At 42.2% G+C, this 11,038-nt stretch overlaps 3 protein-coding genes across 4 annotated transcripts; 1 reads left to right on the top strand and 2 right to left on the bottom strand.

Moving 5' to 3' along the window:
• The first annotated feature begins 202 nt into the window (after positions 1-202).
• On the top strand, positions 203-9,062 carry atl (atlastin GTPase). Of its 2 annotated transcripts, none has more exons than XM_064700577.1 (5): positions 203-295; positions 6,554-6,846; positions 6,902-8,115; positions 8,189-8,255; positions 8,325-9,062. In XM_064700577.1, exons 2-5 carry the CDS (start codon positions 6,637-6,639, stop codon positions 8,472-8,474), a joined length of 1,641 nt encoding a protein of 546 aa, XP_064556647.1. In that variant the 5' UTR covers positions 203-295; positions 6,554-6,636; the 3' UTR covers positions 8,475-9,062. The 2 variants fall into 2 exon arrangements, with proteins under 2 accessions (XP_064556647.1, XP_064556724.1); XM_064700654.1 differs by lacking the exon at positions 203-295 and adding an exon at positions 5,788-5,878.
• On the bottom strand, positions 1,854-5,426 carry Wsck (wsck). Its single transcript, XM_064700481.1, has 2 exons — positions 3,808-5,426; positions 1,854-3,737 (listed from the first exon to the last, which is right to left on the bottom strand). Exons 1-2 carry the CDS (start codon positions 4,942-4,944, stop codon positions 2,460-2,462), a joined length of 2,415 nt encoding a protein of 804 aa, XP_064556551.1. The 5' UTR covers positions 4,945-5,426; the 3' UTR covers positions 1,854-2,459.
• A 220-nt stretch (positions 9,063-9,282) lies between the features above and the next one.
• Positions 9,283-9,861, bottom strand: MtnF (Metallothionein F). Its single transcript, XM_064700759.1, has 2 exons — positions 9,707-9,861; positions 9,283-9,644 (listed from the first exon to the last, which is right to left on the bottom strand). Exons 1-2 carry the CDS (start codon positions 9,729-9,731, stop codon positions 9,469-9,471), a joined length of 201 nt encoding a protein of 66 aa, XP_064556829.1. The 5' UTR covers positions 9,732-9,861; the 3' UTR covers positions 9,283-9,468.
• Between the last annotated feature and the right edge of the window lie 1,177 nt (positions 9,862-11,038).

Below are 11,038 nucleotides of genomic sequence, written 5' to 3'. Positions count from 1 at the left end.
GTGGTACAAAAATTGTTAATATGATTTGTCAAATTAAATGCAAAGAAAAATAGACAAAATCTATTCTTGTGTTTTGCTGAATCGATTAGTTCTAAATAAAAAATCAGCTGATACAATATTTTGAAACCAATATTTGAGATTACTATCGATCCCCAAACATCGATTATGAAAAAAAAAACATCGCGTCGCTCGATATATCGATGTTACGTACACCACTAACAAAAAAGGTGAGCATAGTAAATGTTAAAAAAGAGCAAGCAACAGCAGGCGCGCTGGTGGCGAATTGTTTATTAAAGTGAGTAATATTTTGATAGAATCTGTGAATATCAATAATATACAAGCTGTTCGCAGTATTAGGCTGTTTGGGCACTTGAACGTACGCTGCGCCAAATAACCAGTTTTACCTTGCCCCCAAGCCGCAGAACTCTGTTTGTAATAAAAACAAAAACAAATTTTATTGCGTCGTCGCCGTGGTTATATGTATGCCTGTGCATCATTTTATATTGAAATCACAAAATATAATGTCTGGCGAAATGGCAGTCAAAGTGTCCAATTTTGGTGGTTTGTGGTAGCAATAATATATCTCTTTTCTTATCCACGTTTACATTCGAATTTCGTGTGCCAGTGGATAGCGTCATTTCAGGGCTCGCAGCTTGATTTATTAATAATTTGCATCGCTTATACTAATGAACAACCGTATCTGAATATGTGTGCCAATGATTTTTATTGTTTTTGCTCTTACTATAGCCATAGCTCCTTTGCTCTGTTTGGTAACTTTATTCACCTTGACTCCGAGTCGACGAGTGCAAAAGTCGTTTAAGCGCTAAAATGGTTGAAGCTTTTGTTTGTATGTATATATATACATACATACATGCATGCATATTTATATATGTACATTTGATGTTGTTGCTGTTTTTGCAACTTTGGATCGTTGCGCTTACACTTCTAATAAATTTCAGCCATATCAAACATGTGCTTTGTCTTTTGGTAATTTTTGTTTGCTTTATACGCAATTGGCTGGCTTATCAGCTGTTCACAAACCAAGGCTCCTAGTGGTGCTAGCCAGATTAGCACTGTGTTTCCAATTGGATGTTTTATACATTGCACGCACATATGTACATACGACGTGTGTACACACATTTGTACTCAGTTAGAGTCAGCGGTTTCCGATGTACCCACAAGTTCCAAAGAAAATTATCTCTTAGAGGAGCCTCTTACTTGCATCGATGACTAATGCATAATCATTTTCATTTTGCCAAAGATATTATTTTGTATACCCTGTACCCATAGAAATGGGCAAATTTGTTATCGTAAGCGAATAGAAGTTTTTATAACAGTCTTTTGTAATCCTATAAATTATATACTATTGATATTGATCTGAATCTGAATAGTCCAATATTAGATACGTAATATTTTGGCATTATATCTGTTTCACCTAAACATTTTAATACAAAAGTAGTTCTTGGGACCGCCGAAAATTAAATACCCTTCTATACATATGGCTTACTGGCTTGCGCTATGGGAGGAGAGTTATGGAACTCGCAATTGCTTCTTCCAATAGAACTGTATGATATGGTAGGCCACACTTGAGGAGCATGGTAAAGTTTGGCTAAGATATCTTTAAAAACAAAACATTTTTCTCATGTCGAAAGCTTTAAAAATTAGAAATACTTTATTTGAACTGAGTATCATCTAAAGAATTCATATTTGTTTTGTTATTCTTGTTGTTTCGCCGCGATTATTTTTTGCCGTTTGCCCAATTACCTATTTCAAAGTTTGCATTTTGTGTGCAAGCGTCCGACCCCCTAGTCGTGCGACCTTTAAACTGATTAATCGAGAATTTCTACATGGGCTACCTATTTATATTTTTTATTTCATATGCATTAATTGTGCTCATACCTTTGCTCACTCGCTCTCTTTCTCCCTCTCTATATATATTTATATATCACTCTCTTCCCATTGCTCTCTGTACTTGTGTTTTTCATTTGTTTCGGTCGAGTATCCATTCGATCACAGTCGTTAGTTTCGGTCTGTTGTGGGTAGGTTTTTGGGTTTGAAAAGGAATTTCAAGCTCGCAGGGTGAAAGAGAATTAAAAGAGATTACACAACGCTCTTACTTACGAGAACAATTGATATACTTGAGTTATGCTAAAACTAATGTATATGTATAGAAAAATGCAGAGTGCATGAGCTTGGTAGAATTTTACAAATAACAAACATTTTTTCTCGGTCTATCCAATATAAATCATTGATTAAGACACATGCAGTTGTAAATACATATACGAAAGCTTTAAATGGCGCAGGTTTTGAAAGCACTAAGCCACAAATAGCAACGTTTATCAATCATTCATATGCGTGTCAAACGTTAGGGTATAGTTAATCAAAATTGCTTTTGGGTAGTCACAACCGCTTTCTTTGTCCACGTGTACTTGTTGGCTTCTGTCTGTTCCCTGGCTACTTTAGTTGCTTATCTCAAGCATCGGCAGATACAGTGGCAGGGTCTCCATGGTGTCCGAAGTGGAGCGATCAAAGCACAGCGCATGCCGAGCTGAGGTCATCAGCTGACGCACGCCAAAGGCCACATCATCGAAGCCAATGCGCTCGCTGGGCTCAATCTGCCAGCAGTTGAGCAGCAGCTGGTAAAGATCGCCGTAGACATAGGCGGGCTGCGAAGGACGCACGCCAGAGCGTATCGCCTCTAGTAATTGCTGGCTGCTGGCAACGTTTCCATGAGGCGTGCCGCCCAGGGCACAGCACTCCCAAGCGACGCAGGCAAAGGACCACACAACAGATTTTGTTGTGAAGTGCTGGTGACGCAACACCTCGGGTGGCAGCCAGCGGCCCAAATCTAACGCCTGGCCATTGCTGTTCACATAGTGCAGTGGTCCGAGAAGGCATACCTTAAGCTTGGAGTCGGCGCTAACGTACACGCTGTAGCTGGACAGCTGCCGGTGCAACACCTGACAGCTCCCCAGATACGACAGTGCGCTTGACAGCTCGTACATCCACTGTAGCACCAGTTGCTCCGTTAGCACAGTTAGACGCGGCGCTGGCGCTGCCTGACGGCTCTCGATCAGTCGTCGCTTAAGACTCACATGCTGCAGCTCAAAAACCAGATAGAACCAGTCCGCGCTCGCCGAAATGCCATAAAAGTCTAGGAGCAGCTCGTGGTGGCGCATTTGTCTTAGCTGTCGCAACTCCCGCAACAGCTGCGCCTGCCTGCCACCGCTCAGATCGTTCAGCGATAAAACATGGAGCGCACATTCCTTAATGGCTTCAGCCACGTTAAGCCGTCCTGTGATGATCTCTCCGTAGCGCCCTTCGCCAATAACATCGTTTGAATTGAGGCGCAGTCCATTGCGCGGCAGACGCTCCAGTCCCTCAAGCGTCGAGTGTAGCTGTTGCTTGAAGCTCTCCAGTGAGACCGGCTGCTCATCCTCCACAAGATATCCGTTGTTCTCGTGCTCAATGATCGGCGTCTGCTGCGTCATCTCGTGAGCATTGCGTCCACGTCCGATCAGGCCGCGAGCGTGACAGGTTTTGTAGCGCAAATAAAAGTATGTGATGAGGCTAAGCAACAGGCAGCTACCGAAGATCACACAGGTTACAGCCAAAGCCACCACCGACGACTGACCCTTCTCAAATGTTGCATAGCTGAAATCGTTCAAAGAGCTGGCATGTTGTGCGTGACTGCTACGCGTGTACAGTGTCTTAGTGACGTTCCGCAGTGTGCTTACCTATGGGAGAGAAGCCAGGATTATTAGTATCCAGTTCTTTAGGTTTACCTTTAACGCATTTATTACTTACCACGCCCAAGCTAATGTGAACATGGAAGAGTTGATCCTGCTCCTCTGTCAGCTGATCTAGAGCCACATTGCGATAGCGTCCATAGCGTTTGCCATCTCCTACAACAAAGTGCCTAGTGCGGTTGTCCTCTGGTTGATCGTAGTTCAGCTCTGCGGCTATGTAGTAGGGAACGCCATTTTGCTGCGCATCCTGCCAGCTACCCAAGAGCTGTTCATCAAATGGCTGGCTCAGGGAATCGTCAACAAACTCGACAACAATAAGAAGTTTCGATACCGGACCATTGTCGTTGTGTACGGGCGCCAACTCCACGGTCATCCTGTTTTTAGTGCGGCTGAGAATCTTGGGCTGTGTGGGCGCTGGGCTTGGTAAGCCCACCTCTGTGCTGGCCATTAGTGTAGCATGGCCGCATTCGCTTTCTTCTTGTTGTTGTGCGCAAATGGCGCGAACACTAATATTGTAAAGAGTCGCGGGTTGGAGATCAGTTAGCTCAAAGCGGGTCTCCGTGTTCTGCACTATAAACTCGGGCTGCAAAAATGCGGGAAGCGTTGAGTAGGTCTGAACAACCTGACATTTGATCAGAATGTTGGAAATTTGCTGAGTTTGTGGCGCGAGAGCCTCGACACCGCCAGCTAGCAATAGCTTGTTGGGCTCATAGGCGTCCCATGCGAGGCTTATGCTGTTCTCGGTGCTGTTGACCATCCGTAGATGGTGTGGGGCCGGTTGCCTTAGCAACGTCGTGGAATAGTAGGAATGTACACCCACGCCTCCGCAATACTGCGCCTTATTGGCCAGGCATCGCGTGTGGCACAGCTGTTCGTCCTGCTTTTCATGAGGCTCCAGACGATTGACACAGAAGCACTTCTCGGCAGCCAGGACAGCGTACCTGTGGCCCTGGTGCTCACATATCTCAATGCACGTTTGAGGCGTCTTTGCGTAGACCGATTCTTTGAGCAGATCTGTTCGAGCAGTATAGCAGCCAACGTAATAGTAGACGGGCTCTTCCTCCGGAATATTCTGGGATTCCTGCACGGATACGCAAATATAACTTAACAACAAACAAACTGCCACGAGGTAAAACGCTGCGACGTGCTGCTTAAGGCCATGAAAGCTGGCAATTGGGCGGTGTCCACGCTGCATGTTGTGATGGCGTACTCGGGCTAGTGATGGCGAGTGATAGAGCCTTGTGTGCCCGGGTGGGCTATGGCGCGGACCCTCTAGTTTTATGGTTTGATTAAAGCTAATTAAACACTGCGCTGCTTAATTTAAGCAAATTAAACCTTTATTTTTCGTATATGGTTTTCCCTGTTTCGCGTCCAATTTTTTTTTCTTTCATTTTAAGCGCTGCTCAGAACACGACTATCGCTGCTGCTGCCTGCCTCATTTGCTTTGGTTATTGTTGTGTTGTTATTGTTGCTGTTGCTCTCAGCAACCATTCCAGTTGACTAATCATGCTGCCAGCGTCGACGCTGGCGTTACCGTCGCTAGTGTTGCTGTTACTTTTCGCTTTCGATGTTTACATCCCAATTCGAATAAATACCTGATGAGCCAAAAGGAGACAACTAGCACGTCGATCACAATTGAACTTGGTGATCGAGACATATAGTTGGCTCTGTCTGACACCTGCAACACGTTCTGAGCACAGCTTTGACAGCAAGTAAGTCTGCCAGACGGTGTTACCAGCAGTGTATAAATATTTTAAAAATCCAAACTAGCACACACAAAACCTACAGTCATAAAAATAAAAAACGGAGCGTGTTAGTTGTTTCTGCTTTCGTTGACAGCTGTTAATTAAACGAAATAATTATTACAGCTGCAGCTGCTGAGCTAACCAATCTGACAGCATTGCCACTAAAGAAGAGAAGGCTAGAGCAATAGAGAGCAGATGTCAGTGAGAGAGATTTTCGATCTTTCGCTCATTTAGATTCTCATTGGATATGCGAACAGCGGGTGTCTTGCGTACTGTGCAGTTCAGTTTTGGTTGACAGCTGTGGGGACTGTCACTACGCGGCTTTTGCTTTTAATTAAATTTGACAAATATTTTATTGCAACGAACAGAAGAATACATTTACATGTAAAGGTTTTACCGACAATCGTGTTTTTAGCATAAGCATGACTGCTGCTGTTGTGATTATCGTTGTTGTAGTGTAGGCTAAACCAGTCGCTTGCAGACATTTCGTTGTTTTGATTATGTTTTCAATTAGAATTTACAGCATTGGTCAAGGGCGCAGCGACAAAAAGTTGTCAACGTCATCAGCAGCAACAGGGCACCAAAGCATTTTAATGTGATTTTTAATGTAGTTGGAAAATTGAATTCGGCATGTTATTCTAATTGTATGTGACGAATCAGCAAAAATGAACTCAAGTTAATTACGTGCTGAATCTACGCACCTGAACTGAACAGGCCGAACAAAATTCATCTTCCGTATGCTGCTAACAGTGCCAAGCAAACTAGCGCATAGTCAAATTTATTTTTGGCCACCTTTCATAATTGCATGCCGCCTGCCAAAATTTAAAAAAGTCACACAGCCAGACTCACGCAATTGAATAGAACTTGCGCAATTAACCGTTAGTTCAATTCAGTTGCCGCTTGTGAACTGACAGGATGGCAGCTACATACATATATATATATTAATATGTGCATATACATACATATATATATTTATATATAGCTTTATATTTGTACTTGCCGTTTACAAAGCAACTATTATTAAATCTTTCACTTGTTTTATTGTGTTTCTTTTTGCAGTACTTCAAATTAACATTGAAAACCCAAGTTGAAAAACAAAGCACAGACGCACACACGCACACACCTTTATACACAGCATACACATGGAGAGGACAGCAATTGGCGGCTCGGCAGTGCAGGTGATCAATGCATCTGAGGAGCACACATTTGTGCTTAACGAGGATGCGCTTAGTGAGGTGCTAATGCGGGATGAGGTCAAGGATCGCTACGTATGCGTTGTGTCCGTAGCAGGTGCATTCCGCAAGGGCAAAAGCTTTCTGCTCGACTTCTTTCTTCGCTACATGTACTCAAAGGTATAGTGAGTAGATATATATGTCTTTAAGCTGTTTAATCAACAAAGTTTTTCAGTATGTGCGACACGATGTCACGGACTGGTTGGGCGATGAGTCGGAACCACTGTCGGGTTTCTCATGGCGCGGCGGATCGGAGCGCGATACAACCGGCATACTAATGTGGTCCGATATATTCCTGCACGATTATCCCAATGGCGACAAGATTGCTATTATTTTGCTGGATACACAGGGTGCCTTCGATAGCCAGAGTACCGTACGCGACTGTGCGACAGTGTTTGCGCTAAGCACGATGCTTTCCTCGGTGCAGATATATAATCTCTCACAGAACATCCAGGAAGACGACTTGCAGCACCTGCAGCTGTTCACCGAATACGGCCGCCTGGCGCTGGCCGACACCGGCAAGAAGCCATTCCAGCGTTTGCAGTTTTTGGTGCGTGACTGGAGTTTCCCATACGAGGCAGAGTACGGTGCTTTGGGGGGAGACAAGATACTTAAGCGACGGCTCGAGGTCTCCGACAAACAACACCCGGAACTGCAGTCATTGCGTCGACACATTTCATCTTGCTTCACTGAGGTGGCCTGTTTCCTGATGCCACATCCTGGTCTCAATGTTGCCACAAATCCACAGTTCGATGGCCGTCTTAAGGATATTACGCCCGAGTTCAAGAACAGCCTACGAACGCTGGTTCCTATGCTGTTGGCACCTGACAATTTGGTCTACAAGGAGATAAGTGGGCAGCGCGTTAGAGCTCGTGATCTTATTCAGTACTTTCAATCGTACATGAGCATCTATAAGGGCAACGAACTGCCTGAGCCGAAGAGCATGCTGGTGGCCACAGCCGAAGCGAATCACTTGACTGCTGTCGCGGCCGCCAAGGAATTGTACAATCAGCTCATGGAGGAAGTGTGTGGCGGCACGCGGCCTTACCTAAGCACTGCACACCTGGAAACGGAACATTTGCGCGTCAAGGACAAGGCTCTATTTCAATTTGCCACAAAACGTAAAATGGGGGGCGAGGAGTTCACGGAGAAGTTCCGCCTCCAATTGGATTCTGATCTGGAGGAGGTCTTTGTCAACTATCGAGCACACAATGAAAGCAAAAACATATTCAAGGCGGCACGTACGCCGGCCGTGTACTTTGCCTGCGCAGTCATCATGTATATAGTCAGCGGCATCTTTGGACTGGTAGGACTCTATACATTTGCTAACTTCTGCAATCTTGTCATGGGTGTAGCGTTGTTAACGCTGGCACTCTGGGCGTACATTAGGTGGGTATCGGCAACTGAAAACTCAATAACTGAGCTTCCAAACTAATTCTCAATCCATTTGCCATACCCACAGATATAGCGGTGAGTTGAGCGACTTTGGTGGCAAGCTGGACGAATTTGCAACACTCATGTGGGAGAATGTAAGTAATAATAGAAAGAATTCATTCACATGATATTTAAATAAATTATTCCGTTTCAAATTTTTACAGTTTATGCGTCCAATCTATCAAGGTTGCATGGAGAAGGGCATTCAACATGTGGCTACGCATGCGGCTGAGGCGGCCATTGGCGGTGGTGGCAATGCTAGCGGCAGCCGTTCGCCAGCCAATGCGGTCAATGGCAAGGTAAAGCGCTCATGAGAATACGCCCAAGTCGCACAAAGCAAAACGCAGCCGCCTCCCGGGACACACCAGCCACAAACGACTAACAACAATAACAACAACAAAGTTGCATGCAAATCAAGCAAGAGAATCAATTATAACTTGTTGAACAGCATTTGGGGCAAGTTAAACGAAGTACCAACTCAGCCCCAGACATCGACCAGCTGCTCCGTCTCCAACTCATTAACAGCCGCTTCAAACAGTCGCAAAAAGCGTAAATCAAAGCGCAATTAATGAAGTCCCTGTCCGTTGGCCGCGTTTATAAACTTTTGAAATGTCGTCGTTTAATTTGTATAAATTTAAGCCCTAAATGGTTAGAAACAAAAATCTAGTAATTAATTGCCCTAAAAGGAATATTGTTTTTTTATATTGCATACACTAATTTTATAGCTCAGTGCAGCGCGAAGTAATATATAACTATATATAATATACTTATTAAGTGGCTCGTATTTGTTGAAAATCAAATTTTAAATTGTTTTTTATATGCATATTTATATGTACCTCTACTGAAAAAGAAATCATTAGACCCGATTTTTAACGCTGTAATATAAAGAAATTGCTAACGAATTTAAACTTGTTTAATTTTCATGTTTTATCTGCCCCTCGTTTATGTGAACAATTCTAATTCTTGCCCCACGCATCTTTTGCTGTAGAAAAGTGTAAGCAATTTAGATATGTACAAATTAAATAAAATGCACGTTGTTGTTGGTTCGTTTGTTAAACGTACACATCATATTTTTCAACTTTAGAAATTAGGATGAATCATTGCCATCTTAAAAAAACCCAATTTTGGTAAAGGTATTTTATTTTATACGATAGTTTAGTTCATTTAGTTATTGTTAAATGTATAGTAATAACATTTTGATTATGTTAAATGATGACAAATACATAGCTTACTAGCGGATATATTTTCATGAAATGCAAGCAAAATACATCGATTTGGTTCTTTTATAATATATTCATCTTTCTTAATTCAGTTCTTGGCGTTCTTACAACACTCATGCTCTTCTTTGTTCTCACCATCACCCTCAACTTTTTTGCAGCAACCGCCGCTCGAAGTTTTGGCTGATTTGGATGGGTTACAGCCGCATTTGCCAGGCGAGTTGCATTTGCAGCTCTCAGAGCACTTCTCTGCGGTGCAGTTGCATTCTGTGAAGTATTTTATAAGGCAATTTTCTAAAATATAAGTCTAGGATTAAATATTGTTTTACCCTTTTCACATCCGACGCATGGCATTTTTCACAAATTAGTTGTTATTTTTCTCGGTATACAAATACTACTTGTGAATTCTGAGCTCACATCTATATATGTTATATATAAATTTGACAATTTTCGCAGCGCATGCGTGTGAACAATAAATTTTCGAGGGTTGTATTTAACATGTAATCGTCGAATCGTCTTGCGAATGATAATCTGCATAAAGTGCAGTGAAAACCAACCGTTATTACCAGGGTCTTGATCAAGGCTATCTCCGACAGATGTACTGTACCCAAATCTGTGCAAAATTATATGAATATAACTAGAAAACTCGGAAGCAAACTCTCTTGTTAGGATCATATACCAAATTAGGTGTTATCTACGGTATATGGTAAATACAGAACATAGATACCGATGATTTAAAATAAACTCGATCTTATTGTGCAATAGGAGGTCCAGCGCCAAATATTAACGCTCCTTTAATCCCTATAAATACGGACAGAAGGGCACTGCTAGATGGACTCTGTTGAATCCGATGAAGATAGTATAAATACAAATTATTGAAAATCGATTCTACCTTTTACGCATTTTCAGTGGGTTCTGGGTATTATAATAGGGTTTGATTCAAATCCATTTTTTTTCAGTTTTCAAATTCATCAAACTAATTACTGTTGTACCTTTAAACTAGGGCCTGCGAAGAATACTCTGAAGAAGGAAGTGACGGAGGATTAACCCTATTAATTTACCCAAGCGTTTGGTCAGACAATCCCAAAATAAAAAGTCATACTTTTAATTGTTCAAATAACATCCTGTAAGACTTCACAAATACTTTGGGTTATATGTAATCTAAATTAAATTTTAATGTTCTTTGTAATTTTCGACTGTAGGCATAAAATATTTAAGCTATTATACATATCTTCATATTCAAGCAAGTTTATTCGAAATTTGTTTATATAGCCAAATATCGAATATACAATTTTTTTATTAAATAATTATTAAAATAATAGGGTGATGGTTTCTAACCAGGTCGGAAATAGGTAAAGAAAAATATTTCTCGTTGTTAATCTGGTGCCTCGAAATTTTCCCTACAGAAGTCAGTTCGCTAGGTGTAGTCTTTTAAGCCTTCGTCGGCACATACTTGCGGTCAGTTTAAAAGCGAGACTGTAGACTTATAGCGACTGTGCTGAGTTGGGCACAATTTGAAGACACCCAAAACTCAGTAAAATATTCGATTCGAACATACCAGCGAAAACCCGATAACCTTCTTCGACAGGAAGTATCCCAGAACACGATACCGATAGATTTATATATGAGTATTTTGCATCCGGTTCTTAGACAGAGGCTTT

Source organism: Drosophila montana, unplaced genomic scaffold (genome assembly GCF_035044405.1).
Source record: "Drosophila montana isolate Dmon_TW-CO22-7 unplaced genomic scaffold, ASM3504440v1 contig_1083_1, whole genome shotgun sequence".
Taxonomy (NCBI): Eukaryota; Metazoa; Arthropoda; class Insecta; order Diptera; family Drosophilidae; genus Drosophila; species Drosophila montana.
Note: the sequence above shows the minus strand (reverse complement) of the source record. Positions and strands in the feature narration are given on the sequence as shown.

What these genes read in the sequence shown, in the direction of transcription:
- atl (XM_064700577.1), top strand. Translation starts at nt 6,637, where the DNA reads ATGGAGAGGACAGCAATTGGCGGCTCGGCAGTGCAGGTGATCAATGCA. An exon ending in TTCGCTACATGTACTCAAAG is followed by an intron (nt 6,847 to 6,901) that starts GTATAGTGAGTA and finishes AAAGTTTTTCAG; the next exon opens with TATGTGCGACACGATGTCAC. An exon ending in GCACTCTGGGCGTACATTAG is followed by an intron (nt 8,116 to 8,188) that starts GTGGGTATCGGC and finishes CCATACCCACAG; the next exon opens with ATATAGCGGTGAGTTGAGCG.
- Wsck (XM_064700481.1), bottom strand. Translation starts at nt 4,944, where the DNA reads ATGCAGCGTGGACACCGCCCAATTGCCAGCTTTCATGGCCTTAAGCAG. An exon ending in TTCACATTAGCTTGGGCGTG is followed by an intron (nt 3,738 to 3,807) that starts GTAAGTAATAAA and finishes TCTCTCCCATAG; the next exon opens with GTAAGCACACTGCGGAACGT.
- MtnF (XM_064700759.1), bottom strand. Translation starts at nt 9,731, where the DNA reads ATGCCATGCGTCGGATGTGAAAAGG. An exon ending in ATGCGTCGGATGTGAAAAGG is followed by an intron (nt 9,645 to 9,706) that starts GTAAAACAATAT and finishes AATACTTCACAG; the next exon opens with AATGCAACTGCACCGCAGAG.